The sequence below is a fragment of the Brassica rapa genome, chromosome A05 (assembly GCF_000309985.2).
Source record: "Brassica rapa cultivar Chiifu-401-42 chromosome A05, CAAS_Brap_v3.01, whole genome shotgun sequence".
NCBI classification, from domain to species: domain Eukaryota; kingdom Viridiplantae; phylum Streptophyta; class Magnoliopsida; order Brassicales; family Brassicaceae; genus Brassica; species Brassica rapa.
In genome coordinates, this window is record NC_024799.2 from 12,239,654 (window position 1) to 12,262,860 (window position 23,207).

Genomic DNA, 23,207 nt, shown 5'->3' on the forward strand with positions numbered 1-23,207 from the left:
TTCTAAATTATTTTTTGATATTTTTATGTCAAATAAAAATAAAAACTAAAGTGAAATGTTTTCTATATTATATTAAACATAAAAATATACATATCTAAACTATTATTTTATGTTTTATAAATTTAAGTATTTTCTATATTTCTTCAGATTCGTGCCTCCGGGTAAAAGCTATAGCCACGGAAATAACATGGGAAAGTCGTGGTTAGATTAATATCCACTGTTATTTCGTGATTAAACTGTGCGTAATGTACCCATGTGTTATTTTCTAACTAGATCGTGTCTATTTTAAATCGTGATTTTAACTTAGTTAAATCGTGCATTTTTTGTTTAGCCGTGAGTTTTCTGAGGTAACTAGCCCTGCGACTTTGCCCCGAACCGAACCGAACCGATATTTTTGGTTTTCGGTTCGGTTAAAAAAGATTGATTGTTTGTAAAAAAAGATTTTAATAGTGGTTGATTGTTTGTAAAAAAGATTTTCCATTATGCACAGCAATTAACATTACAGGACCTATGCGCTTCCATAGGACAGAAAGAGAAACATCAATCTACACAAAGAGAAACTGTTTACATATATAAGGAAACTGCTTACTTTTACGTCCTTTAGATCAATGAGAGCTTTGAAATAATTTAACTTACTTTATGCTTGATTCTGTTCACACCAAAATTTTGAAAAATATATGGCGTGTTGATTGTTGTCGAAACAACTTTTCCACTTTGACTGAACATATGTACATATGACTAGGAATTCTAACACACTATTATTATTTTTATTTTTTTCATTTCAGAATATTTTGACTGAAACACATGACAAAGATACAAAAGCCGACGGTACTATAGGATATCACCGGGAACTAAGCCGGCAGCAACAAGTTTCCAAAGCCCTATTATAAACGATAACGAAACTCCAAATCGACCTAACACATTATTTACATAAAAAAAGACCATAGTTTATCATCGAATTAAATCCAAAAAATGCAACTTAGTCGAAATTTTACAAAGCCTATTTACAATAAACAGAACAGATGATCCTTCTCACCAGAAAGGGCACCACCTGCAAACAAAAACAAGAAAATTTGTTCACATTTTTGCATCGAACCATTGGAAATGACTTAAAACATATCTCACGAACCAAACTTGTGCAAATGAAAACAGATAAGCACAAGAGTGGAGAAGAACATACCCGACATAATTTTGACAGATATTTTCATGGGAAGTAGCTTGATCGATTAGCTTTTGAACCTGAACTTTCACAGACAAACCATGTTCGACTTCATGAGAATCTCCTCCGAGCAAGTTATTGTGATCAGCAGTGGGATTGCTTGGAACCGCAGACGTAGAGAAATCACGGCCCGTAAGCTTATGACTCATACGAGCCATTACAACTACTGCACGTTCGTTCAATACCTCGTTTGCATCTCCAAGCATATTCACAGCCTGAAATACAATCCAAGAATCAAATCATCAACAAAAGAATTAAAAAGAAACCTGAAGAATTTCCTTCTCTCGAGTACTCCTTTAAGGCTGAGGAAGGTCTACATCAGCGGGATCTTCATCTACTTCCTCAGGTTCAACATTAGCAGAACCATTGGGATTGTTGTTACCGAGTAGGGCTAGTTGAGGGACTTCATTGAAATTAAAAAGACGCCAATTGATTAAAGGATCATGCACAAACGCCTCCATCATCGCCATTACACTGTCTTTGTTGGTTCTGAGAACTTGTATAACATTTTGGCATGTCGACCGGAAATTTCCTTTGATGCCACTTACTTCCATTGCTTTGACAAGCATTCTTGTCAGACGGAATGGAACCTAACATAGTGTTGTTTAAGACAATAAAGCTCTCTCCTCATATCGTCAAACAAGTCTTATGAGGAAAACATTATAAGATAGTACCTTTTCAGGAAACTTCTCTCTATTCATAGACGCCTCAAAACAATCTCCGAAATCAATATGCAAGATTTTCCCACTGCAAAATTGAAACCATTGATAAAGAAACAGAAGTATAGTTGGATGTTTTAAGCAATATAAACCCTTTTCTTTATTTTTATGTACCTGTATCTATCTAGCATAAGGTTACTTGGTTGTCGATCACCTAACCCAAAAATATAACCAACCTGATACGAGAGAAGTTCATTTAAAGTGCAAGTCAAACATGAGTAAAAAATCTACATTGACGCTACACAAGTGGTGAACAAATGATGAAAGCAACCACATACCATACTCATAACGGCTAAACTTCTAGTATCGTTGGTTCTTCTCTCCAGCCATACCTCTGACGAGCGACTTTTTAACCACATAACCTACCAAGAAGGAGAAACAAAGCAATTTCGTATTCCAGATTAGTTACTTTAGCCAAGAGAACACTACTAGAAGTTAAAGCTAGATTAAGTACCCTGGACAGATCATTTCCCTCTGTGTTTTCTAGAGCGTACTCAAATACTTCAATCTTTGCTATGAGCGGTAGATTGCCGTAGTTTGGAGCAAAACTCAACATATGTTTGTGTTCTTGATTAAGGATGATCTGGAAATAAGAAAAGGCATGTGTAAGAATCAACAGAAACTTTCAAGAGTGAAAACCTTCATGAATAAAAAGACAAACCTTTCGTGCATCTCTGTATTCTCGAATAAGATGGTGAAGGGTATCGCAGTTGGGAACCCATCCAATGAGTCCACTAATGGTATTACAGAATACCGTTGGATGGACAAATCTTTTTCTGCTGTTTTTCTGGAATTCTCGAGCAAAGTGTTCACCAAACCAAAAAGCTGAAACACAATAGAGCAAAGTGTTATCTTGTAGTTAACACAATAACTGAACAACTTTTTTTTTTTTTTTTTTTTGAAAATCACCTGCATAACACGCTCATCTTGCCTTAGATCTTCATGTCCCTTTAATAAAAAGGCATAGTCCTCACCGTCATTTCCGTGAATAGTCAATTTCCGTGGTCGTTGTTTAGATGTTATGACAAGAAGTTGACGAGGAAACGATGCTATCGTCACAACGGGGGCATCTATTTAAATAAAACCAAAGCAGTGATCTAAGCACCGAATCCTAGGTTAAAACCGTAAATCAGCTCAGACAAACTGTAGTTCAAAATGTTACCCGCACGGTATGTTCCAGGAACAGCTAGCTCCAAGTCACGACACAGCAGCAATTCAGGAGACACAAACTATCCACCATGTAATGTGACAGTTTGATTATAAAGTAAAAAAGAGACGAGAGAACCAAAGAAATAGAGAATCTTTACCTCCAAATCCAATGTCGTGAGGCTGGCAAGCAGTTTGTCAATCCGTTTGAAAACAATTGAAAATGACAAACATGTCGTTATGCCCCGTTCCTGAGATAAAGGCCAAGAACACATCTGAAATTTTGTTTCAAATTTTTCGTCACCTGTGTAAGTTCAGCATCTTTTCCAGTTCTCTTGTAATTGATACAACATTCATATGCCTCTAGTAGTTCGTGACGGTATGCCTGCATCAACAACACACCAACTTCAGTTGCTGATACGAACAAACACCATCCAGTTTCGCATATAGCCTTTACAAAAATATATGAAAACAAATACTCCACACCCTAAACCTCAAATTTTATCATGGTCACCTGGTTGACTTAAATTCTTAAAACCCCAGAAAAAATGACCACGGGTTACATGGAAAAAACAAAACTAGATGCTGGAGTGCTGTACAGTTCTGTGCTAGAGAAAGAAAGATTAAATCACGGATACCGTGGCGACACAGCTAATGGCATGTAACCTGTAAGAAAAACACTATGTTATACCCAAGGTTGGAAAACCAGGACTGAAAATGGCACTACCTCTATAAATGCTCTCTCTTGTATGGTCACGTTGTCCTTTCTTGCACCTTCTTCAAGCATCTCATGTAATGGCTCAAGTACTTTCAGCATTCCTTCAATGTTATGTTCTCCAAAATACAAGCGACTAGCTTCTTCTAGTGCTTCATGCCAAAGTATAGCAACCCTGATAAGTTCATGTGATACAAGTTGTGCCTGTTTTTTTTTGGTTGTTGTAGGGGTAAAGGAAAGGGGTCACCAATTAGCTCAGTTAAAAGAAACACTTTCATATATAGAGACAAAGATAAGCACAAGAAGCCGACTACTAGCCTGATCCACAAGGGCGCCACTGTGCTGGCGAAATTGATCAACCACCTCTTGAGCTGCAGCTCTACGCAGATTGCTTATTGATTTACATGCAACGAGAAGGGGATACATAAGAGCCTGAAAACATTAGAAAAGTAGTCGACAGAAATTATGAACTCTGAGTTGGCATGACATTTAATTAATTTTCAGATCAGAACTTATTAATAGTCATCATAAATTCGTAATACAGATGAAGATTTAAAAGTTTAGATTAATGGAAAACTACAAACCTGCGGGTGGTTTTCTCCTATGCGGATGAGAAGAGACTGTATCAGTTCCCTGACAGCACGATTATTTGAATGTATCCTAGCAATTATTGGAGGCAACACAACAAGCCATGTGTCAATGCTGACATGACTGAATCCTCTCTTCAATGCTGTTTGGACATCAGCCGTAGCTCCATGGTTGAAACATAACGTGAGAAGACGCAGTATATCCTAAGAAAATGAGACAGAAGGGAAAACAAATATTTCAACAAAAGCAACTTAGATCTTAAGGCAAACAAATGAAATAAATAAAAATGTCTCCTGATGCAGACATTTTTTAAGATATAAGCCAACAGTATATCCCGACTTTACATTCTTAAAAGAGACCATATACTCTAGTCAATAATTCACTGTTGGCTAACAACGTTTACCCTTAAAATGTTTGTTTAAGTAGATTCAACACCAGAGTAAACGTCAATCTAAGCAAACAAAGCTTCGATCAAACTCCCAAAGAGCATATTAGAGATCTCAAAGGTTAGGCTCATACATAAACCATTAATGTTTTATCAGAAAAAAAGACATTTTGTTTTTATATGCAAACGAAAAACAGAAAATAAGAAAAGACTAGTGTTGCAAAAAAACTCCTACTTCAACAAATATCAGAGATGAAACTTAATCTATGTGGCATAACAAGGCGAAGAAAAGAAAGACACGGGTTTGGTATGTGAAACATGGAATCCATGAAAGTATGCACACTTAACCTGTAAACTATCATCAACTCCTTTGGCATTCGCTGCACATGCTATAGAATGGAAGTATCATCCAGTGACTGCAGCAGCAACAAACTGAGAAGCAATTTGACCTTTTGATATGTAATGAGACATCACTGCCGTATTGAATAACCCCCATGTGTGCCATGCCTTAGCCCATTTAGGAGCATAGATGGTAGATTTGCTAAAGGCATCAAGAATTTCTGAAAAAAGAGTATTAGATTGTCACCAGAATGTTATGGTCAGAACTAGTTTGACTACACTTACACAGTTAAAAGTAACTAATATTCACCTTGAATAGACCCATCATTCAATCCGGGAGAAAGTGCCCACTGCCATGTTCCCAATTTGAGATTTACACGTGCAAGAAGTGGAACATTTTCTCCCTTGCTAGATACCATACTAGCCATCATGTCAGACTGAGAATGTGGCACACTTGAGAGTTCCCTCGTCAGAATCTAAAAACATTCAATTCACATTGAGAAGAAACATGGCCATTTAAATAAGAAAATGGGAAAATGTGAGAAAGAGAATCAATCCAGACAATGCAAGTAGCTAATGTAGAAGCTGGTAAACCGGACTGATGTAAACGATATAATAAAAGCGAAGTTAAGGAAATAGACGAATATAGAAAACAAATACGAGAACGATAAGAAATCGTATTCGCAACGAGACATGGAGGCGAGATATGATCTCTTTCCTTAACTCAAAATATTCGTTCCGTTAGTGAGACAGGACTGTACGAATATAGAGTCCCAGAATACAACTATGGCAGACGAATCACGCCTCACTCGTGATCGCCCTATCGAACTATAAACTCTACGAAACACTCTCGTTTTTATGACTTACGCTAAGGGAATTTTGATGCTGGTTTCGATGTGAAAAAGTTGAAGAAAATGAGAAGAGGAGAGTCCGTATTTAAAGAGAAGACTAGGAGCGGTTTTTCGAAACTGTTGCGAACGTTTTTTCCGAAAATCTCGCAAAGATCTCGGAGTGGAACGTTGAGCAGCTTTCTCCGCAAGTTTCTCTCTTGTTGACTCGTTCTGATCCATTTCGAATAGATAAACTTTGTGTTATTTTTAAACGAACTACATGTCGTTTATACACAAATGTCATGCTGTTTTTTAGAAAGAAAATGGCAAAGCGTTAAGCTTAACTTGGTCCAAAAAGAATAATTCTTATCGGGCCAAAGGCCCTCCACTCAAGCCCAAGCCCAAGCCCGAGCCCACGCCCACGCCCACGCCGAGCCGAGCCGAGCCGGCCGGATGGCGACGGCGGCGCGCGCGTGGAGAGCTCTCTCTTCCTCTGAGCCGTTTAATCCAAGGAGAGTGTGATACCATATATATACATCACAATTTCTCAAGTTTTAATCGATGTGAGACTCTCTTATTTCCTTTCATTAATGCCAACATGGCTTTTTACAAAGAGCTCGTAAGCCCATTTCCTTTTCACATTTGCCTTTCATTATTTGAGCTAATAAGCTTAATAATTAGGCCCAACAATCCCCCACATTCGCATTGATCTCAATACCTTTGTTCTTGAAGTTTTTTCCAAAAGCCTTCAAGGCTGCAGCAGTTTTGGAAGGCTTGGCAGGAGAATAGGCGTGGGCCTTTCCTTTGCCTTTGTGCTCAGCCATGTTGACACTGTGCTCCTTTGTACCGACCTTTGCAGCAGTTCGGTTTCTGGATTCCATCTGAAGCCTCGTGATGAGCTCCTCGAGTCCCATCTTCTTCTTCTTGTGCTTCAAGTAGTTCTTGAAATCCGCATAGCTTGGAGGAAGCTTTTCAATGAAGCTGAGAGTTGTGAATGTCTCGCAGATGGACATTCCTTCAACAGCGATTTCATGGCAAATGAGCTGAAGCGCTTCCACCTGATCCATGATGGGTTTTGAATCCACCATTTTGAAGTCGTGGAATTTTGAGACCACATACTTCTGGCAGCCAGCGTCCTCACCTCTGTACTTCTTGTCTAGTGATCTCCATAGCTCTTTCGCCGTGGGGATCTCACAGTAGACACGGTACAATGGGTCAATGAGGCGACCCAAAATGTAGCCTTTGCAGATGAAGTCGGAATGCACCCATATGTCAACAGTTGCGAGGCTGTGAACATCATCAATCCCGTAAGGCATAAGGGGCTTGTCCTCCTGGAAGAACTTCTCCAGCTTCATCGTTGCCAGGAAGAACAATATCTTCTTCTGCCACATTTTGAAGCCTTTGCCATCAAATTTGTGTGGCATCAGTCCTTGAGTGAACACACTAGGGACAGTCGGAGGAGTTTGAACTGCCACCGGACCACTTGCAGTTGCTGAAATTGAACCCGTCTGATAAAGACCAGCACCGAATAGGGTACGGCGAGTGGTTTCATCAGCAGCATTCCCCGCAGGGAGGAAAGTGCTCATTGTTGCTGCAGTGGTTGACGCTGTGATGTTTCCAGCGGTTGTCACGCCAGTTGATGCAGCGTTGAGTGAAGTTTGAATGACATCCGAGGTGTCCATGGGAGTGGGGGTGTCGTTCTCGTTTGTCATTTTCCTGTAGACAAAACATGAAAATGGATTAGTACTCCATTCAACAATTAACATATTATTTTAAAGAAAATAATAGTCTAAAATCGATGTTCATTTTTGGTGTTTGAACCAAATCATATCAATATAAGTCTTGAAAAAACGTTTTGCAAACTCGCTTAGAAGCGTTCGCAGAAACCATTTTTATAGACTTAGAATGTTTCACAGACTCGCTTAAGAAAGCGGTCACTGAAACGATTCATATATATAACGTTTGAAGAAATGTATCAAAAAACGTTTTGCGAAAATGCTAGAAAGCAATCCGCAAAGCGTAATAAAGTAAAACTGAAACATTTCGCGGAAGTGCTTTAAGGCAAATCGCAAACACATTTAGCCAGAAACGTTTCGCGGATAAGCGTATAGCAAATCGCAAACATCGTTTTGATATAAGAACAAACGTTTCGCGGAAGTGCTAGAAAGCAAATAGCAAACACGGTTCCGAAACCCGTTTCTATTAATCGTTTATCAACCAGTTTAAAGCTTTAAACATAAAGCGATTTTGAGTTAAGATTGTAGAAGCCAGTAAACCGGACTGATGTAAACGATATAATAAAAGCGAAGTTAAGGAAATAGACGAATATAGAAAACGAATACGAGAACGATAAGAAATCGTATTCGCAACGAGACATGGAGGCGAGATATGATCTCTTTCCTTAACTCAAAATATTCGCTCCGTTAGTGAGACGGGACTGTACGAATATAGAGTCCCAGGATACAACCATGGTAGACGAATCACGCCTCACTCGTGATCGTCCTATCGAACTATAAACTCTACGAAACACTCTCGTTTTTATGACTTACGCTAAGGGAATTTTGATGCTGGTTTCGATGTGAAAAAGTTGAAGAAAATGAGAAGAGGAGAGTCCGTATTTAAAGAGAAGACTAGGAGCGGTTTTTCGAAACTGTTGCGAACGTTTTTTCCGAAAATCTCGCAAAGATCTCGGAGTGGAACGTTGAGCAGCTTTCTCCGCAAGTTTCTCTCTTGTTGACTCGTTCTGATCCATTTCGAACAGATAAACTTCGTGTAATTTTTAAACGAACTACATGTCGTTTATACACAAATGTCATGCTGTTTTTTAGAAATAAAATGGCAAAGCGTTGAGCTTAACTTGGTCCAAAAAGAATAATTCTTATCGGGCCAAAGGCCCTCCGCCCAAGCCCAAGCCCACGCCGAGCCGAGCCGGACGGCGGCGCGCGCGTGGGGAGCTCTCTCTTCCTCTGAGCCGTTTAATCCAAAGAGAGTGTGATACCATATATATACATCACAACTTCTCAAGTTTTAATCGATGTGAGACTCTCTTATTTCCTTTCATTAATGCCAACATGGCTTTTTACAAAGAGCTCGTAAGCCCATTTCCTTTTCACATTTGCCTTTCATTATTTGAGCTAATAAGCTTAATAATTAGGCCCAACAGCTAATACATATATCCAGATAATGAATAAAAAGCCATATGGATAGATGTCTGGAGCTTATGCACATAAAACAGATGCATGGACCTTTTTGTTGCGATACTAGCTGCGTCAGAGCCTGACAATACATATAGACCCCCAAAAATATAAAAAAAAACCTTAGATTCCACTTCCACGAGAAATTATATGGAAACTAAAAACACGGGATCTTCCCAATATAAGACTTGGTTACCTAATGTGGCTTCTAATACAAGATGGAGATTAGATGTTTGAGATGCTTTCAAAGTGTACGCCTTGAGTGCATCGTCCCATCGCTGCAGCTTCTCATACCTAGAAACAAACACTGTTACTAGTAACAAACAAATTCTGTCTGCGCGCCTATCACACACAACCGGAAATAAGTGCCAGTAAGAATGAGAAAAGTCATGTTACCATGATTCTTTTAATTGCACATCAAGATGTTGTTGAGCATAGGTCAATATGCCGACAGCAGCCTATGCCAACAAATCCCAAACAATCAAGAATGACACATAGCCAAGATGGGGAAGTCGTAGAAGTAAGATAATGTACCTCATGCTGGTGTAGCTGATTATTTATGTGTATAAGAGCCTCAACAACAGCAACTGGGTTGGCATCCATCCTTCTGGACCGTGGAACCTCAAATTCCATCTCTTTATAGTGCAAAGCTTTGGCAAAAACACGGCACTGCAAAGTTGAAAATCGCAACATTACCAAGAAAAACAGGATGAATGTTTGATTCAAAAAGGATAGAAATGCCATATCTTATGAAATACATGACGCAAACCTTTTCAGCAAGAGCCCCCAGGAGACGAATATCAATGGGAAGAGGCTTTTCATCATGTTGGATAAATTCTGCCTAAAACGAGTATTGAGGAAATAAAGCTCATGTGACAGGACCAAGAACCAAGATCACACAGAGGTAGGTTTATTTTGACTCTAAATGTATGATCCTTTACTCCAGTCTTAAGCAGAAACTCGGATACCAGGGTCAATATTAACGTTTGCAGATTGTTTAGTTGATGGTGTTTTTTTCAGTAGAAAGAATAACAGGTGCAATCACTAAGGAAATGGTGACCTAAGCAGAATTTTGTTTCTATTCAAGCAAGACGTAGCTAACTCATTGCTAACACTATATATTTGCCTATGCTTAAAACACTAGCATTCAATGAGCATAACCATAGTTAAAGGAAAGCATACTTAATTTTTGTAGCTTAACAAAGAACATACCAAATTAAGTAGTGTCGCCAAAATCTCAGGAGGGATATTTGGAGATGAAAAAGCCATCTCCAAGCTCCTAACTAACTGCGTTTGGCTAGCTTCATTCATCTGTGCCCAGCAACTGACAAAACCAACGGCAAACAATTCTCTCCCGACAAAAGGCTGTAATATACAGTCGTTAAAATGCATACCCTTATGAGAGAGAGAGAGAAAAAGAAAGAGCATAGATGAAACACCTGCAAATGAGCAAGTTTTGCACAAGTTCTCAATGCTGGAGAGGGAGACTCTTTAAGTAATTCAATACTAAAATGTCTCATCCATTCTTCCCAGTCTTCCTTGGTACTCCGTTTTTTTTTTTTTTTTTGATAAGTATGTGAATTTTCATTAATGAATAATGTGATACATGAGATACATTTGATTTTGAAGAATCAAAAACTATTGCATCTAAAATAAGCTAATAAATAAAGCAAGGGTCAGTGAATGCCCCAAAAAAGATTAAAAAAAAAAAAAAAGACATTCAGTGACATGAAGATTTAATCATCACCCGAGGGTTTGATTAAAGCTAGACAAAACTAGCATCATTACAATTCTAGTTGATCGATGCTTTATCTTGAAGCCGGTACCTGCACCAAGAGCATAAATCAGAGAGCAATTCAGCCGGAGAATAGGCTTAGGGGTCGAAGCCTATCCCAAGCTAAACAATAGGCGAAGCGGGGTTGACTAGGTCCAGGTCCGGCCATCGTCTAGTGGGAAACCACTCCAGACGCCGAAAGCAGCTCCAGAGATCAACGTGACGAGTTTCAGAACACCTTAAACCAACGAGGAGAACCAAGCAAATGGACGCCGGAGATAACCTGGCGGAAGCAATTGATTTACACATATTTACATCTCATCTATATTATTAAAAGGAAAATTGCATTCAGCAGCTACCAAACAAATCATAATTAAAAATATAACCAAAAAATAAAAGGCCTCTAACATTCCTACAATATATACTATATTATCCTTCTTAATTATCTATTTCTCTTTTGTTTTATTTTTCTTCCGGTAAACTACAACTTTCTTACCTCTGGAAATCCTAACAAATCCAACGTTATTTCCCCAGTTCTCAAGGATCATTCATACTATTCAAAGCTATCTCTCGGAGATTGAGATGTGGAGTTTAGATCATTGTCGGCCAAGTAGAAATGAAGCTGCTGACGCACTCGCAGTATGTGTGACTCGAGACCATCGACATCAATCTTATATTGCTTACAATGCTCCTGTGTGGCTTCACCATCTCCTGGTACTAGAAGCGCAAGCCAAGTAATGCTTTTTTTGGGTGGAATCACCTAGGACATGCCTTATATCATTTGGTGCCTACTGGTATTTGTTTTTTTCTCCTCTCTTGTTTTTCTTGTTTCTTAAGCTTTCCGGTTTAATGGGCTCGTTCGAACCTATGTCTCTATTGTATGGAGAACAATGATATTTCAGTGTTATAAAAAAAAAAAAACTACAATCTTCTTCTTCCCTAATTATTATCACCTACTCTATTACTATCATTCTTCGCCATCATAATCTTCATCATGGCAACACCACCTCCGTTATGGAAAACCATTTCCTCTTCTATATCCACGAACACCGATTCTTTTATAGCCAGAACAACTGTTTTCTCATCACCGCCACGAAATCCGTAATACTATTTTATTTAGTTATTCCACACCATTCAGTTTGTTCCATACCATTCAGTTTTTCCCATTCTATTGATATTTGGGTTAGAGATTATATTTTCTTTTTGGTTTAATGATTAGTGTTTTAGGTTTAGTTTATAAGAGGTTTGGGTTGACGTTGGGTAAGCATTATATTTTTCCATGTACTATGCTATTTTGTTTGTTACTATTCTATTTTGATTTTGCTTCACATTATGTACTATGTGCATATTTTGATTTTTAGGTTAGGGTTTATATTTTCTTTTTTAGGGTTTAGTGATTAGTATTTTGGGTTTAGTTTATGGAAGATTTGGGTAAACGTTGGGGTAAACATTACTTATTTCCTTACAATCATATACATTTCAAAATTTGAACAATATGTACTAGACTATTTGATATGTTCCATTCTATTTATAATGTCTCTTTCTTCAACCACATTAATTATATCGGTGATCACCACAAACACCACCATAACCATTGTAATCTCTATCATGAAAGATCACCTTTTTTCATGTATCCAAATCCGCTTCATTCTCCATAATAACTACCACCATAGTTTTCACACCGTCGTTGTAAGCATCACCACATCTTCCGTCCATTGCTGTTGTGTAACCACCGCCATCCATCCTCCATTGTTGAGCACCATTGATTTTCTTACCAACTACAGTCTTGATCTTTTAGGTCCATATATTTTTCACCATCAACGTCATCACTTCTTTCTTCTTTCACCCGCAACTTGTTATGAAAAAGAATAAAACCGAATGAAACTTGGAAAAAATTGTTAGTGACTTAATAATGTCAAAATCATGGCTAGATTCTTTATTTTGCCTCCAAAATTGGCTATTTGGCAAATTAACCCTTAAAACTTAAGTAGACATTGAGATTATTTGGAAACTTTAATTAATGAAATTTGTTTGGAAACATGGATAGCAGTTTAAAAAAAAAATTTGTTTGTAAACATGAATAGTAATATTAAAAAATATAATATTGTTTGGAAATATGAATAGCAGTATATTAAGAAAAAAGTAATAGATTTATGTTAATAATAAAAATTGGAAGTCCATTATATTATGATAAACTATCTATTTGAGCCAACTTTAAAATATACGTAAATTGATTAATCTAATTACCTAAAAGCATTTTTTTTTGTCTAAAATAATCATAAAATAAAATTTCAACTTATTTCAAATCAAAATAATAATTTAAAGTTGATTTATATTAAAAACTGATTTAAAAGATACATATATTCAAAATTTTATTTTTACTAAAATATTTTCCAATAACCATTATTAAAATAATAGTTTCAATATATATAAAAATACAATAAAAAGCTCAATTTCATATACCAACTTAAATTATGGTTTTTATATTTCACATTAAATTTTAAAAATATTATATATGATTATTTATATGATGATACATATAAAAAACTATTAATTATATGATTACTTATATGATGGTACATATAAAATACGATTAATTATACGATGATATATATATGATATATAATAGTGACTAGGGGTGGGCTTTCGGGTATCCATTCGGATTTGGTTTGGATTTGTTTCCGGGGTCAAAGATTTCAGACACATTCAGATATTTCTAAATTTTGGTTCGAATTCTTTTCAGATATTTGCGGGTTCGGATTCAGATAACCTATTTAAATTATTTAAAAAAAATTTAAATTCATTATATACTTTAAATTTCTCAAAATCAATAAACAAAATAAAATATCACATATGAATTTGAATAACATATGTTAGAATACCTAAATTTAACATATAAATTGGTTTGTTTTAAATATTTGGATTGAGAATAAATAATTTTTTTAAATATTTTTGGAGTTTTGAGTATACTTTAACTATTTTAGATATTTATTTTTGACTATTTGTAGATATTTTCATGTATTTAAACCAACTTAAAAGTATCATATGTATTTTGGACATTTTTATATACATTAAATCTAACAATAATTTATATGTATAAGTATTTAAACATTTTTCGGATACATTTGAGTATCTGAAATACTTCGGTTCAGATCAGATTCAGTTTCGAATCTCTAAACATCAAAATTTTGAATAATTTGGATATTTAAGCAATTTCTGTTCGGTTTTGGTACTACTCTTTCGGATTGGGATCGGTTCGGTTCTTCAGATTTGGATTTTTTTTTATCTAGCCCTAATATTGACATGAAAAACAAATAGCAACATATTTTGAAAAATACATCTCCGCGAGTGCGCGGGGGTCAAAATCTAGTTTTTATCAAACAGTTTGTCATTTATGTGTTGTACTTACAAGAGAAAAAAATATACATTAGTATAGATCGGAGAAACAATAAAAATATAATATACTAGGATCGGTCCGCGCAACGCGCGGAATATGCTTTACGTGTATGATACGCTCTACGTGTAATTGTGTAATGTATTGACGTATATTTTGTAAATTATAGTTGTATGTGTATTATATAACAAAGTGATATATAATCACATTAGAGGGTCTGTGTTTTTTAGATATTTGTCTTTTCTTTGGTTATTTAAAATTAGATTGTTTTTGGCATGATTTTATGTTTTTTACAAGGATGGAATCACAAAATTTATTAGGTATTATGATTTTATTATAAAGCAATTGCTTATATATATATAACGCTAAAAGTTACTATACTATAAATTTCGACTAAATAACATTATTCATCATATTATTTCTTTTCAATTGAAAACAAAAAATCTTATATATTTATATTAGTATAATAAAATTTATTGATTTATAACAAATTATGTTATTATGTATTTTAATAGGAAACATTAAATGAATTTTTGTAATCTTTTCAATTGATTCAATGTATGTAAATTACAAAATATGATAAATACATTTAAGATTCATTTCAAGTCAATTTATTTAAAATTTAATTAAAAATATAGCATATATAAATTTAAAAGTTTTAAAAAATAAAATAAAATATGTAACATACATGTTGATGATAATACTGATTATCTTATTTTTTTGTTTTAAATAAAATTCAAGTTTTAAAAATATTGAAATAAATATATTTATATAACCTAATTAATTAATTTTATTATTTGTTAAAGACCATGTTGAAACAATTTTTCTACCTTTAAAAAGTATACAATTTATTTAAAAAGAAAGTCTATAATTGTTTATTAAAAATATTTATAGACTAAATATGGTGTAAATATATTTTTCAAATAATAAGAGTAAGAGATACGAAAAAAAATCATAAACTTTAAAGGATTGTGATAACATGTCGATTTATGTTGTTTCAATTGATGTTGTGGCTTTAGAAACAGAGATATTGTTTTTTTCCAAAAAAAATATGTAATTTTTTTTTTGTAGACTTTATTATGACACTTTCAAGTTGTCTGTAAAATATAAATATCAAATTTGGAATTATAAAAATATTTTAAGAAATTTCCAAAATTTTTAATGTCCAAGCATAATACATTATTTAAAACAATCGCAAAACAACCGTCTTTCGTCGTGCACATGGATGTAGAATTACATTCTTGGTTTACAGAGTCTATATGAGTCTGTAAATGTTTGTTGTAAAAAAAAAAAAAGTTCCATTGGTGACATAAGTGGGCCATTAGTTGATTTGTTTAAGTTTTTAATCAGAGGATTTTCTAAAATTGTAGAGAAAATAAAAATAAAGCTAACATGTCATCCACTCGAATGCATCTTTCGCCTCTCAATCTTTTATGCCATGGCAAATTTCTCCGACACAGAACACCATGTAATCACTTTCAGTCTCCGGGTCCGAGTATATCTACTCGGAGGGACTAACCTCATAATCAGAACCCTCCACAGCCGCACATGAAAGAATATGCCACTCAATATTCTTATTCAGTTTATAGTTCATATATGCTCTTAGTTCAGATATGCTCTCTTGTAATCTAGGAAGATATTAGCTGATTGTATCTAGTCTGTGTATATAAACACTTGTAATCACACGTTAAGTAAGATAAGAAAATATTCAAACTTTCATTGTATCAGAGCAAATCTCAATCTGGTACTTCTCTTCTTTGTTTTATTTTCAAAATTTTATGTGATTCTTCTGCTCTTCTTCGATATGTTATCCACTTCATCTCAGACGCCGGCGTCAAACAAACCCTAATTTCCCGTCTTCTTGTAGCGATCCACTGGTTACCGCCTCTCTTTCCCTGAAGTTCCTAGCCGCTTACAATCTCTGCTACCGCGGCCGTCACATCTGCCTATCTCCTCTCTCGTCCCTGCATGAAGAAAACGAAGAAATCATCAGCGTTGTCTAAGTGACGTGGTGGTTGTTTTGCATTTGATATGGTTCTTCAAATTTGGATATTTTATCAGTTCTGGTTTAATGTCTTACTAGATTTTGACCCGCGCTTCGAAAGCGCGGGTTTTTTTATTATAAAGAAAATTTGATATGAATTAGTATTTTGTGATTGTGCGTTATTAGTTTATTTAAGAATTGGTATGTATATATTTTTTTGTAACTCTTTTTTAGGTCTGAAAATTTTATCCGGATCCAAAAAATCAACTGAAACCGAGTAAAAGATATAGGTCTTGTTCGGTTCCAGGTACAGGGCAAATTACCTATTGGGTATGTTTTTGGACATGCGATCTCAGTTTGGGTCTAGATCTTACTGGAGAACTCATCGGGTACACAAAGTATGCGAAATATTTTGTTTAGATTATGTATTTTTGGGTATTTCGGATATGTTGCTGGTGTTACAGATATTCTTTTAACCTTCAAGTTTGGGTTTTCGGTTATAGTTTTGGATAAATTTTCAAAATTTAAAATATATTTCAGGTATTTGGAAAAAATTTTGGTTCATCAAATCTGATTTCAGGTAAAATTAGTTTTTTGAACCTATGTCTCTATTGTATGGAGAACAATGTGTTGATGTAAGATAATCAAGCTACACTAACTGGAACACACAGTAACACAGGGATATTTCTTTTCAATAAAATCGACTAGATTAATCCTTTTAAAAGCAACTACAAGTTCTTCTTAAAAGCAATCCTTCAAGCAAGCTCAAGACAAACCTTGACTTGTTGACTAGTCTCACTCGTTCACAGACTTCACGTAGTCTATGAACCACTAAAACCCTTAACCCCTAGTGGCTTTGCTTCTCCTTATTCGGACTTGCAAACCTCCTATTGCTAAAAACTCTCTCTGTGTGTTCACCGGCAACACAGTGCCACGCCTCCTCTTTATATTCTTTAGAGGAGAAACCCTAGACACAAAATCTATTTAATGGAAACTTTCCATATCTTCTTCTTCAGTGAATAAGCCAATCTTCCTTTCTTCTGAGTTAGATTGCTTCTTCTCCAATTCTTCCTTTAAACTGACTCCTTCAGTAATTCTTCCTTGAATGCTCATTAACTCATTCGACCAGCTTCTTGTATCCTCATCTGATGTCGTAGTTCATGTCGTGCTTCATGAACTACTACAGCTTCGTCTTGACTATATATCTTCAATCTCCCCCTTTTTAATCCTTGCGTCTCACAAGTACCTAAGATGAAGTCACACACACAACACAGGGATCCGCAACAAACAAGAACAAACTCATATAGGCATGGAGCAACCAAAAAACATACTTATATTATCCTAATAGTTGGGTTCAAGTATTTAATACATCTTAACCAAGACAACACACATAAATACTCCCCCATAAGCCATGATCAGTCTGAATAATAGGGTAAACACAATTGCAGCAAATGGTGCAATCGGAAAGTACATAAAATATATAAACTGAAAAGGTTGCTCCCCCATAACCTTAGCCCTTCTTCATCTTAATCCTTATCTTCTCCCCCTGTTTGTGAGCACAAGGGTTAAAAAACAAATGTAAGCACACGAATCACAAAAGAATAAGACGTTACTAACCTGCAACAGAGTGACTCAGATCCTGAATAATGTCAATCAGTGCCTGAAGAGCTCGAGTTGTTTTCTGTAAGACCTTGTGAAGATCATCCTGAGTCAACACTCCTTGAGGGATGGAAACAGAGCCAAGGTCATGCACACTGAAACGTCGCGGTCCTGTGGTGGTACTTGGAGTCGGAGCACTTGAGGATGATGGCGGAGGGTGTGACACACGAGCTGATCTTGAGGAAAGTTTTCCATCCCCTCCCTTCTTTGCCTTACCCTTGGCTTTTGCTAGCCGCTGTTCATAGATCTCACCAACCCTCTTGTCCTTCGTATAGACCACTGGACCCTAAGCTTTCTCACCCGGGAGAAGAGAGACACGGTGTTGCTTCTGGAGGACACTCATGATTAGGCGAGGAAATATCAGCCAGCGAGAGTCATTTTTCTGCACCACACCAAGATTCATGACTTGCCTGAAGATCAATCTTCCCATATCAACTCGGATTCCTCGAGCCATCTTGTAGATCAACCGTGCTCGATCAACAGAGACATGTGTTTTGTGTGTAGACGGGATCCAGTTGTAGGCAGCAATGATCATGAGTGCACCGTAGCAAGGAGACAAGTCAGTAGTGGTCAGATTGTCCCATTCCTTTCGAGTTCCTTCAGTGAGAAACTCAGCCAACTCAGACTTTGAGATGCTATCAAGAGTGGTCTCTTCTTCTACCTCATCTTCATCCAGAGGTTCAACATGCAGAGCCTCGTTGATCATCGTTGGTGAGAACTCATACGTGTGACCACGCACCTGCACTGCTATCTCCTCTGCATCTGCTTCAACCTTTGTGTCAGGAAGACTGGCGTAGAACTCAGCAACAACTTTTTCCACATAGTTTCCCAGTGCTGAGACGGTAGTTCCCATAGAACCTTTTGCGATGACCTCAACATAGCCCCACTGATCCTTCTCAGTCATATCCACTGATCTTTCGGCTATGAGGTTCCTACGCATAAACTGCTGAACCCTCTCGGTGATTGGTGATACTTCAACCGCAGCACTTCTCTCCGATGCTTTCCTGGATCGAACACGGCTTGAAACCGAGGTATTCTGAGCCAGGACTGTAGGACTCAACTCATCAGTCGATGGTGCCTTAGATGTGGACTTAGAGGCGCCTGATTTACTCGTCTTGCGTCGCTTTGAAGATCCTAATCTCAACTTCTTCATCACCCGCTTCTTCCTGCTTCGTTTCTCAGAGATTTCTTCAGCCGATGACCCGAGATAAACTACATCCTCTGTCTCTGCTTCAGATTGATCCTGACTTTGTTCTCCTGCCTTGTCACCAGACTCAATCTTTTCATCAGGGCAAAGAAGCAACAGAGGGTCAGATACCTGATTTGGATTTTCAGATCTGGGTGGTTCAGACGGTGTAGCGTCGAGTGGGGCAGATGGAGACTTAGGCGGTGTTGGGTCAGTCGATGTCGTAGCATCTTGGGTAATCGGACCTTTTTCTTGGACAGAGGAGACTTGCTGTTCTCCGCTTTCGTCAGACAGAGCCTTCTCCCGTGCAGTATTGAACTCGTCTAGTTCCTCCGTGACCTCTGGGAGCAGGTTCGTTGTTGGTAACTCGTTTCTCGGAGGAGTTGCTTCAGATCCTTCATCAGCGAGATGGGGTCTGGGTGATTCATCCTCTGCATGTGACGAAGAAGCAATCGCGACATCACGTTTAGCCATCTGCTTCGTTCTCACCATAGATGTCGAGAAATCGCCTTTTTGATTGAGAGCAAAAGAGACGGTAAAAAGATGTTCTTGATTTTGAACAGTAACCGTTTAGGGTTTCTGATTCACAACTTCCCTTAAGAGGGAAACTCAATCAACCTTTCCAAAATTTTAACTCCGTTCCTTCCTTGTTAGCCTTTTTCCTTATTTGCCCTATGCTTTCAAAATCTCTCATCCAAACCCAAAGTCATTCAAGTATCATTGTGAATTAATCATGTATCACAAGACTTTCAGGACAGTACTCAAACACGAGTTAACAAACTCTCAATTGGCCAATCCTGATCTCAAACAAAATTTTTTTGTACCTTTTAGGATGAGTATCGCAAGACTTGGCTCAGCACTTGATTCAGGTTGCACGTATCACTCTTTGAAGATTTTATGATCTGGTGCACCTGATTATCCTCTTATGTCTAGCTTTCACATTGTCCTGCCTTTATTAATTATGTGGGTTTTCAACCTTTATCCGCGTGCTGTGAAATCCATATTGTCACCCTTGTTTCCTTTTTTTTTTCTTTTCCTTTTTTTTTTCTTTTTGAGCATCTTTCTGAAACATAACTGGCTCTTTTTAAGATTAGGGAAGGGTCACAGATTGATGTGAAACATGTACCTCACATATTGACGGCACAGCAAGCAGCTCTTTTCCACAGCGTTTCTCAGGTCCAAACATAATCTGAATTATACGTACATCCTGAGCAAGTACCTGCACTAACATCTGCACAACTTGACTCAATGGTCAAGCTTACACACTCTAATTGCATTTCTCAGAGTAATAAAACGAGTGTATTCAAGAGATTTAGTAAATATATCAGCCAATTGAGAATCAGTAACTACATGATCGATGACTACCTGATTGTCTTCAACTAATTCTCTGATGAAATGATGCATGATGTCAATGTGCTTTGTTCGCGAATGCTGAACTGGATTCTTTGAAATATCGATTGCACTTTTATTGTCACAGTAGACAAGAAGAGGACCAGAGTGCATTCCGTAATCAGCTGACATTTGTTTCATCCAGATCAGTTGTGAACAACAACTTCCCATAGCGATATACTCTGCTTCTGCTGTAGAAAGTGATATAGAGTTCTGCTTCTTACTCAGCCATGAAATGAGATTGTTTCCAAGAAAGAAACATCCTCCACTTGTGCTTTTCCTGTCATCAGCACATCCTGCCCAGTCTGCATCACAATAGCCCACCAAGTTCTCATTCGAGTTTCTTGAGTAGTACACTCCAAGGTTCTTTGTTCCTTTGACATACTTGATGATTCTCTTCACAGCATTTAGGTGAGACACCTTTGGTTTAGCTTGATATCTCGCACAGACCCCAACACTGAACGATAGATCCGGTCTACTAGCAGTGAGATATAGTAAGCTCCCAATCATTCCTCGATAAAGCTCTGTGTCAACATCCTCTCCTGCTTCATCGCGTGCAAGTTTCAAGGTGGCACTCATAGGTGTTTTGGAGATCTTGCTGTCCATAAGTCCGAATCATTTCACCAGACTTTGTGCATATGCGGTTTGAGATATAAATACTCCTTTTTTTTCTGATTGATCAATCTGTAGCCCTAAGAAGTACTTCAGCTCAGCACACATACTCATCTCAAATTCTTGTGTCATGTTCTTCACAAACTCGTCTACCATTGATTGAGATGTGCCTCCAAAGATTATGTCATCCACATAGATTTGAACAACAATTATGTCCATCTGTTTTTCCATGAAGAACAAGGTCTTGTCCACACTTCCTCTGACGTAACCACTGTTCACAAGAAATCCAGTAAGTCTCTCATACCAAGCCCGAGGTGCCTGCTTCAATCCATACAAAGCTTTCTTCAGTCGGTACACATGATTGTTATGGATTGGATCCTCAAATCCTTTTGGTTGTTCTACATACACTTCTTCTTGCAGTATTCCATTTAAGAAGGCACTCTTCACATCCATTTGATAAACTTTGAAGTTTAGAATACATGCCATCCCCAGAAATAACCGTATGGATTCCAATCTTGCAACTGGAGCAAAGGTCTCTTCAAAATCAACTCCTTCGATTTGTGAGTAACCTTGTGCTACAAGTCGTGCCTTGTTGCGAACCACTTCTCCATGTTCATCTGTTTTGTTTTTGAAGATCCACTTGGTTCCAACAATGTTGACTCCATCAGGTCAAGCCACCAATTCCCATACATCATTGCGTGTGAATTGTTCCAACTCTTCCTCCATGGAAACAATCCAATACTCATTTCGAAGTGCTTCAGTATGTGTCTTAGGTTCGACAACAGAGACAAAACATGCAAACTGGACCATGTCTCTGAAGTTGATCACTTTTCCACGAGTTTTGCGACCTTCCTCAACTCCTCTAATGACATCTGACACTGAATGATTCCGATGAACTTGCTGAATGACTTGTTGATGAACTGAAACTTCTGGCTCAATCACAGCCCCTTCTGTCTCGCTCTCTTCAGGTGCTTTGTCACTGACCCGGTTTTTCTCTTTTTCAGTATCTTCGTCTGACTCCCACTGCTCCCAAGTTACAGATGTCATGTCATCAAACACCACATTCACGGATTCCACGATGACTGCAGATCTCTTGTTGTAGACTCGGTAAGCTGTGCTAGTTCCTGAATAACCCAGAAAGATTCCCTCATCACTTCTGGAGTCGAATTTTCCAAGGTAGTCCTTGTCATTGAGGATGTAACACCTGCAACCAAAAACATGAAAATAACCAATGTTAGGTGTTTTTCCATTCCACATTTCATAAGGAGTTTTTGTGGTCCCTTTTCGAACATAAACTCGGTTAATGATGTAGCATGCAGTACTCAATGCCTCTGCCCAGAATCTCTGAGGTATCTTGTTTCCATGAATCATTGCACGAGCCATCTCCTGTAGAGTCATGTTCTTCCGTTCAACTACTCCATTATGTTGCGGAGTTCTTGGTGCTGCAAATTGATGACTAATGCCCTTTTGTTCACAGAATTCCATCATAACTCCATTCTCGAATTCTCCACCATGATCACTGCGTATCTTCTTGATTCCTCCTCTTTCATTTATGAGTTGAAGGGCCAGAATCTTGAAGCTTTCCACAGTTTCCGAATTCTCTCTGATGAATCGAACCCAAGTGAATCGAGTGTAGTCATCTACTAGCACAAACACATACTTCTTGCCTCCAATGCTCTCTTTCTGCATTGGCCCCATGAGATCCATATGGATTAGATCAAGTGGTGCTGAAGCTTGTACATCTGGAACCTTCTTGTGTTGGACTTTTACTTGCTTTCCCTGATTGCAGGCTCCACACACCATCTTGTCATCAAATCGGAGCTTCGGTACTCCCCTAACTAGATCATTATGCACCAGATTTGTCATATTCCTTACGTTCCGGTAAACTACAACTTTCTTACCTATGGAAATCCTAACAAATGCAACGTTATTTCCCCAGTTCTCAAGGATCATTCATACTATTCAAAGCTATCTCTCGGAGATTGAGATGTGGAGTTTAGATCATCGTCGGCCAAGTAGAAATGAAGCTGCTGAAGCAATCGCAGTAAGTGTGACTCCAGACCATCGACATCAA

At 37.4% G+C, this 23,207-nt stretch overlaps 2 protein-coding genes across 4 annotated transcripts; both read right to left on the reverse strand.

Annotated features, from left to right (window-relative positions):
* Positions 1 to 814: 814 nt before the first annotated feature.
* LOC117134167 (serine/threonine-protein kinase TOR-like) lies at positions 815 to 11,839 on the reverse strand. 3 transcript variants are annotated; one of them, XM_033292051.1, is made up of 14 exons: positions 9,905 to 11,839; positions 9,670 to 9,804; positions 9,532 to 9,593; positions 5,422 to 9,429; positions 5,121 to 5,332; positions 4,384 to 4,590; positions 3,812 to 4,231; positions 3,246 to 3,469; positions 3,101 to 3,167; positions 2,848 to 3,008; positions 2,600 to 2,763; positions 2,393 to 2,521; positions 2,217 to 2,300; positions 2,053 to 2,114 (listed from the first exon to the last, which is right to left on the reverse strand). In XM_033292051.1, exon 4 carries the CDS (start codon positions 7,705 to 7,707, stop codon positions 6,619 to 6,621), a length of 1,089 nt encoding a protein of 362 aa, XP_033147942.1. In that variant the 5' UTR covers positions 7,708 to 9,429; positions 9,532 to 9,593; positions 9,670 to 9,804; positions 9,905 to 11,839; the 3' UTR covers positions 2,053 to 2,114; positions 2,217 to 2,300; positions 2,393 to 2,521; positions 2,600 to 2,763; positions 2,848 to 3,008; positions 3,101 to 3,167; positions 3,246 to 3,469; positions 3,812 to 4,231; positions 4,384 to 4,590; positions 5,121 to 5,332; positions 5,422 to 6,618. The 3 variants fall into 3 exon arrangements, with proteins under 3 accessions (XP_033147944.1, XP_033147943.1, XP_033147942.1); XM_033292053.1 differs by lacking the exons at positions 3,812 to 4,231; positions 4,384 to 4,590; positions 5,121 to 5,332; ... (2 more) ...; positions 9,670 to 9,804; positions 9,905 to 11,839 and adding exons at positions 815 to 1,051; positions 1,181 to 1,434; positions 1,486 to 1,809; positions 1,894 to 1,966 and having other exon boundaries at positions 3,246 to 3,308; XM_033292052.1 differs by lacking the exons at positions 3,812 to 4,231; positions 4,384 to 4,590; positions 5,121 to 5,332; ... (2 more) ...; positions 9,670 to 9,804; positions 9,905 to 11,839 and adding exons at positions 815 to 1,051; positions 1,181 to 1,809; positions 1,894 to 1,966 and having other exon boundaries at positions 3,246 to 3,309.
* A 5,974-nt stretch (positions 11,840 to 17,813) lies between these two features.
* LOC103849553 lies at positions 17,814 to 19,624 on the reverse strand. The gene is made up of 3 exons (XM_009126316.2): positions 18,263 to 19,624; positions 17,905 to 18,181; positions 17,814 to 17,833 (listed from the first exon to the last, which is right to left on the reverse strand). Exons 1-3 carry the CDS (start codon positions 19,622 to 19,624, stop codon positions 17,814 to 17,816), a joined length of 1,659 nt encoding a protein of 552 aa, XP_009124564.1.
* Between the last annotated feature and the right edge of the window lie 3,583 nt (positions 19,625 to 23,207).